Source organism: Lycium barbarum, chromosome 5, assembly GCF_019175385.1.
Source record: "Lycium barbarum isolate Lr01 chromosome 5, ASM1917538v2, whole genome shotgun sequence".
NCBI classification, from domain to species: domain Eukaryota; kingdom Viridiplantae; phylum Streptophyta; class Magnoliopsida; order Solanales; family Solanaceae; genus Lycium; species Lycium barbarum.
This window is the reverse complement of record NC_083341.1, coordinates 21,488,317-21,495,342: the sequence shown is the minus strand read 5'-3', so window position 1 is coordinate 21,495,342 and position 7,026 is coordinate 21,488,317. Positions and strand designations below refer to the sequence as shown.

The window sequence follows — 7,026 nt, the reverse complement described above, 5'->3', positions numbered from 1 at the left end:
TACTTAAATGGTCTAATGAGGTGATAATGCATATATTAAGTAATCGTGATTAAGTGCTAAAATCTATATAGAAACACATAATATATTTATTGGCGTGATACAAACATCGTGTGCGAATAATTTTTTACCTTAACTATTTAAGACATCGGATAAATATTTACCTAATATTCTTATTTTTTTGTGGGTATGAATACCCAATGTCTTAAGTTAACTTAGTTTTTGAAGAGAAAACTGAAAAAAGGTATTTTAATGATAAGTATAATTAGTTGCATAATGTCCAATAAGAAAGTGTCATCTATACTATATAACTTGTTTCTAATATTATCTTTTGTGTTCACACAGCGTGTAATTAGATAAAATACATTCTTTGTCACGATACTTGGGGGAGGGGGGGGGGGGGGGTGTTATAGTTAAGTTAAAATATAAGAAGTCACAAAGTTAAAGGGTGCAACTGACTTTTTCGGTCACGATTAAAGAACATTACATTATATTCATGCTATCACCAATATTTGGTTATTAAATAATTTAAATCCCGTATGGTTAATAGAGGTATTCTTCTTTTACGTTCTATCTCACATATAGTATATATATTAGAACATAACTTAAAAATGTGTATCGACGATAAAGCGCTGCATCCTGCATTATCTATGCGACAATTATTTTTTCTCATGCAGATCTATCGATTCCCTTGCATTACCTATGAGTTTGTTTCGTTGCCGAATTGACATTATTTTAAAATAATTATCGGCCAAAAAGATCCTTAACTTCGAAAGATATTAATTACCTTTTAATATCCATTGAAATAAAAAAATAAAAACTTTATCTGTTTTACACCAAATACTCTATAAAATACAAATTATTTAATAGCCTCAAAAGATTCTTTATTATTTACTGTATAAATATACTTTATCATATATATATATATATATTTATATAATTAGACATTAAACTAAATGTCCCTTTATATTTAGGAGGAAAAAATGCTTAATGCAAATTGAAAAGCTAAATTAAATGGCTCGGATTTAATTGAAGAGTTGCTCAAAAGAACTAAAATGCACACGCCATAAATGTGGGTGCACATGTTTCTGTCGTCCCATCTTACAAACGTGTCAAAGTGAAACTACCCTTTTCCCCTCATTAATATATTATTTTCCTTTTATCCTCTTTTTAAATACTCTCAAATAAAAAGCATGCCGACTGTTTCTCCAAACAAATCACAAAACTAAGGGGTTGTTTGGTTTATGAACTAAATTATTCGGGATTATAATTTTTGGATTGTAATCCTTCAATTAAATTATTCAATTTAAAAGGTAGGATAAAATAATTTCAAGTTTAATGAGATAAGGTGAGATATTCAGAATTAAGTTTGAAATTAAATTTATTTCGTGTTTGATTGACTATATAAATTTTTCCCCGTCAACCAAATACAATATTCTCCCTGTCTCAATTAATGTGATACACTTTCTTTTTTAGTCTGTAAAAAAAATGACATTTTTCTATACTTAGAAATAATTTAACTTAAAACTTCTCTTTTTACGTTAATGAAATGATTAGCAGCCACAAATATATCTATGACTTATTTCAGATCACAAGTTACAAAAGTATTCATTTCTTTCTTAAACTCCGTACTTGATCAAATTATATCACATACACTAAAACAGAGGGAGCATAAAGTGAAACGGAGAAAGTATAAATTGAAACTCAAATTTAATTCTGAGATATACCATCTTATCTCGCCTACCAAACAACCCGTATCTTTTTTCCCCAATCACAAAACTATCATGTAAAAAGCGTGTTAATTTGTTGTTAAAACAAACCATGGTTAACCTCTTTAACCCTTAAAAACCCTATAACCTTAGTTTACAAAAACATGCAATTTGGTTTTAGAGGAAACATACCCTCAATGCCCTCTTTTGTCTCCCTCTTTCCCCCATCTCTTTGCTTTGCAAGAAAAAAAAAATATTTGGAACATTTTCTCAAAAAGGGTACAAACATAAATATTTTTTCCTTGGAATTTTAGTTTATGGTTAAGGATTTCAAATTCCTTATAAGGGGTAGTAAAGTTGTTTGCTTGCTCTGTTTCTTGAACTACAAATACTGGTTTGTATCTCTTCTTTTTGATCTTCATATATGTTCATTGTTATATCCAAGTACATATTCTTTTTGGGTATTTTTATTTATAGTTAGTGGTTAACTTGGGGTTTCAAGATTTTGAGATCTGAATGTGGGGTTATGGAATTTTGTGTGAAAAAGATTAATTTTTTTTGAAGGCTAAAGATAGTATTTTGTGGAGAAAAAGGGATTTTTTTGGGGTTAATAGCATAGGGGAAGAGAAAGTTGCAATCTTTAGCATCTTGGTATTTGTTATTATTAGCTATAAATGAAAATAGAGATGGGATTAGGGAATATGTTGTGGAGTGATGAGGATAAAGCTATGGTGGCAGCTGTGTTAGGGACAAAAGCTTTTGATTACTTGTTGTCTAGTTCAGTTAGTGCTGAATGTTCTTTAATGACAATAGGAAGTGATGAGAATTTGCAAAATATGTTATCAGATCTTGTAGAACGCTCGAATGCGAGTAATTTTAGTTGGAATTACGCGATTTTTTGGCAGATTTCGCGGTCTAGTAAGTCGGGGGAATTAGTGTTAGGATGGGGAGATGGTTGTTGTAGAGAACCTAAGGAAGGAGAGGAGTATTCTGAAGTTAGTAGGATTCTTAATTTACGCCTCGAAAACGAGGCTCAACAAAGGATGAGGAAGAGGGTTTTGCAGAAATTGCATATGTTTTTTGGTGGAACAGATGAAGATAACTATGCTTTTGGATTGGATAGGGTTACTGATACTGAAATGTTCTTTCTTGCTTCGATGTACTTTTCGTTCCCTCGAGGGCAAGGTGGTCCGGGGAAGTGTTTTGGTTCTGGTAAGCACGTGTGGTTATCCGATGTTATGAAGTCGTCTGTTGATTATTGTTCGAGATCTTTTTTAATGAAGTCTGCTGGTCTGCAAACAATTGTTTTGATTCCAACTGATGTTGGGGTCGTGGAATTGGGATCAGTACGAGCTATACCAGAAACTTTGGAGCTCGTACAGTCAGTAAAATCTTGCTTCTCGTCGTTTCTGTCTCTTGTTAGGGCTAAGCAAATGGCACCTGTAACGGCTGTAGCTGAGAACAAAGATGGAAATAATTCGTCGTTTTCCAACTCTTTTGCTAGTGAGCAGTCAAACGGAAATCCTAAGATTTTTGGACAGAATTTAAATTCTGGTTGTACCCCGTTTAGGGAAAAACTTGCTGTTAGGAAAGCGGAGACGCACCAAAATGGAAACAGGACTCCGTTGATGAATGCACGAAATGGTGTACGCCCTCTATCATGGGCTTCATTTGGTAATGTGAAGCCAGGGAACTCGGTGGAGCTCTATAATAGTCCTCAGGCCCCACCAAACAACTTAAGAGATTTTGTCAATGGTGGAATAAGTAACTTCCAGCATCAAAAGCCTGGTGGTAGAATGCAAATAGATTTCACTAGCTCAAGACCCGTCGTTTCTCCAGTGCACACTGTTGAATCCTCCGAGCATTCAGATGTTGAAGTTTCATGCAAGGAAAACCAAGCTGATGAAAGAAGGCCTCGAAAGCGTGGACGAAAACCAGCCAATGGAAGGGAAGAGCCTCTCAATCACGTAGAAGCGGAGAGGCAACGGAGGGAAAAGCTGAACCAGCGGTTCTATGCATTAAGAGCTGTTGTTCCAAATATTTCCAAAATGGACAAAGCTTCCCTTCTAGGAGATGCCATTGCTTATATCACCGAGATGCAGAAGAAGGTTAGGGATATGGAATATGAGAGGGCATCTGCTTCAGAAAGCCCAAATTCAGAGACTCAAAACCGAGTAGCTGATATCAACATTGAAGCTGTGAGTGATGAAGTTATTGTACGGGTTAAATGCCCACTGGTAACGCATCCGGTATCAAGAGTCATCGAAGCATTCAAAGAGGCGCAAGTCAACGTTGTTGAGTCAAAACTTGCTGCGGGGAATGATACTGTGTATCATACATTTGTGGTCAAGTCTAGTGGATCCGAACAGCTTACGAAGGAAAGGTTAATGGCTGTGTTTTCTGGTGAATCAAACTCTCTACAGCCGTTTTCATCAGTAGGAGCGTAAACTGTAGTTGATAATCCATTTCTTTGTTTCTGCAAAGGTTTTAGTATACAACAGTTCAGTCTAGGAATAGAGAAAAATAACTAGCTATTGGCAAAGTAGCAGCAATTTTTTTTCCTGTATCAGTTTATAGTATATACATGTTTTGCCATAAGAAAGCAAGATGAATCGATTTGCAAGCTTAACTCTCTTTTGCATTACCCTAGTTTTTTCGTATTGTTACTTGGTGTTATTAGTTCTTGAGAAAGATCAACTTAGGTCTAGTAACATCTTATGTTGCTCAGCATTTTTCAAAAATGTCGACGGCTGCTCGCCGGATCTCCTAAAGGTAATACAATTTTGGACGACCTGACACGTGTGCGGCAACTTTTTTGGAGAGTCTGAGCAACATGAGACTAACATGTGCCTTGATATGTCTGTTAAATCTTGACCTAATCTAATCTTTCCTTCTTGAGATATTTTGGGTTCATGGTCTGTGATTCTTGATGATATAGAAAGAATTTTTTCCAGTGATTTCCCTTGAGGAGCAAGTAAGCTCCACTACTATTGAATCTTGCTATGTTGGATATTGCCTTTGTGCCCAGTTCATGACTCATGCATGGGGGCATTAACTTTGTATTACAGCTTAAACTACAACAGAGAAAAAAAATTGGTGCTTGAGTTTTGCTAGGAAAATTTTGTTTTGTTTTGTGAGGTAATGAAGCATTTAGAAGACTTTCTTAAGGTTTTTAACGGAGGCAAAAAACGATAAGTGATTTTTTTAATCGGCTTAAGTCTTGATGGATAGATGATTTATTTTCATCTGCCTAAGCCTAGATGGATAGAGTTGATATTAGTAGTGGGAGAGAATAATAGAGGTGCGTATAAGTTAGTCCATTAGAGGAAAAGAAAAAGATCTGCAATTTAGGGTGAAAAATTAAACAGGCATGTAAGTGGTTCATGAAACATGACAAAAACATGTGAGAGTGTGGTGGTGGTGGTGGAAGTTGAAAAAATAGAGTTTTTAACGAGGAGCAAGTGATAAAGTAGTTTCATAAACGTTTTGTATATGACCACAATTAGTACAGCCATATTTAATTATAGTACCTTTCATGCTTCTTTTGTGTGCCTTTTCAAACTTTTCTTGTCAGCTTTCTTTAAATGGCATTAAAGAGCAAATTTTGCAGACATGAGCCTTTTTCAATGGCATTTAAGAGCACCATTTGGAGGCATTATTTATGAAGGATAAGATTACAAAAAATTCTATAAGTTTTATTCACTGATGGAGTAAATGTAGCATTTATAGTAAGTAGAAAACTCTTGAACACTGTCTAGATAAAAGATTAAACTAACTTAAAGAAACAAAGAATCAAAGTGGAATTATGCTTACATGGACATAAATCTATTTGAAAGACAGCCAGATATTCTAAAATCTAAATAGCATGCCATACATAGAAAAAAGATTCATTTGTGTTTTGTCCTTTTAGTACTATATTCATCCAGATTCCAGAAAGGGCTAATTAGACATCAGTACTTAAATAGCCATATGCCTAATAAGAAAGCAACAAAAGGAAAATTATTGAGCTCTGATGTGATGAGATGAGACAGAGAGAGTGGTGCACGGGGGGTAAGGACAACTTTGTCCATTAATTAACTATTTTACTACAGAAATAGAAAAGATTAATTGGATATTAATGGTAGTTAGCATTCGTATTGGGTTTTCTTCATGGAAGGTGCGTTTTTGAAGCAATGATAAAGTTTGTTCCATGTGACCTAAAAAGTCATGGTTTTGAGTAGAACACTAATACTTGCATCAAGATAGGCTGTTTAAATCACATCTTGGGGTGCGGCTCTTCCTTGGACCCTATGTGAATCGGAATGCATTCGAGTCGTGATATCAACCACTAATGCTTGTGTCAAGTTACGTTGCCTAAACCACGTCCTCTTGGGAATTTAAAGGCTATCTAGGTATTTGAACTTTATGGGTTCAGATTCATAATTCTACTATCTCCATCAAATTTATTAGGTAACTATCATTTGTGCATATTTAATAGATTTTTTAACGCATATACATAGCGTAAGCCAAAACCTATGGGTTTAGACTAACCCATGGCTTGTTCGTTGGATATGCCCTTGCTTGGGATGTGGACGTTCCCCGTGTTGTATGAAAACGGGATACTTCGTGCATTGGAAACTACATTTATGTCTTCATGTTATTTCAATATGTTACGTATATACTATCTCTTTCAGGTTATCAATCTGACATTTGACATAAACGTTTTCTGTAGTTACTAGTTAGGTTGTCAGTGTTGCATACAACTATTTTCTTCACATCAATAGATAATTGCAAGCTCTTACTTAATTAGTAGGATATAAAATCAACTTCTTCTTTTTTCTTAAAAAAATTAATCTATTATTATGGGTTTTTTATTTTCTTGTATAGAATTACTTTTTGCCACAAATTAACTTCGACAAAATATTGCTGAAGTGATGGCAAAAGCAGGATTCTCATAAGTATTTTTCTTGGTCTCTGATTTTAAATTGGATGTTGCCAATTATTCAAATGTTAGATGTACTCCTTAATTTGCTAGATTCAAGGGAAGAAGATTTCTAACTTTGAGCTTTTTTGTCCATAAATATTGTTGAGATGCTTCTTAACATTTAGGATGAAAAAGTTCCAAAAATAAGCATGTGGCAGTGGTCAAAAGATCTAGTAAAAGGATAAGGTACAACCCATTGCCCTGATGATTTTGTATAGAATTTTTTTTTCCCCAAGAAAAATTCTTTATTTAATACTATTTCTTTTTGTAAGAAAATAATTTTGGTTAATTAGAACACCAAAAAAGTTTTGTTGGTCAATTACGGACAACTGTGACTTTCTTATCATGATTCCCTAT

The 7,026-nt window shown here is 34.3% G+C and overlaps 1 protein-coding gene across 1 annotated transcript; it reads left to right on the top strand.

The window, feature by feature from the left end:
* Positions 1-1,848: 1,848 nt before the first annotated feature.
* On the top strand, positions 1,849-4,335 carry LOC132640698 (transcription factor MTB2-like). The gene has a single exon (XM_060357413.1). The coding sequence runs from the start codon at positions 2,381-2,383 to the stop codon at positions 4,151-4,153; it is 1,773 nt and encodes a 590-aa protein (XP_060213396.1). The 5' UTR covers positions 1,849-2,380; the 3' UTR covers positions 4,154-4,335.
* The last annotated feature ends 2,691 nt before the right edge of the window (positions 4,336-7,026 follow it).

Bases quoted from the DNA above. Each gene is read 5' to 3' on its own strand.
- LOC132640698 (XM_060357413.1), top strand. From the start codon at position 2,381: ATGAAAATAGAGATGGGATTAGGGAATATGTTGTGGAGTGATGAGGAT.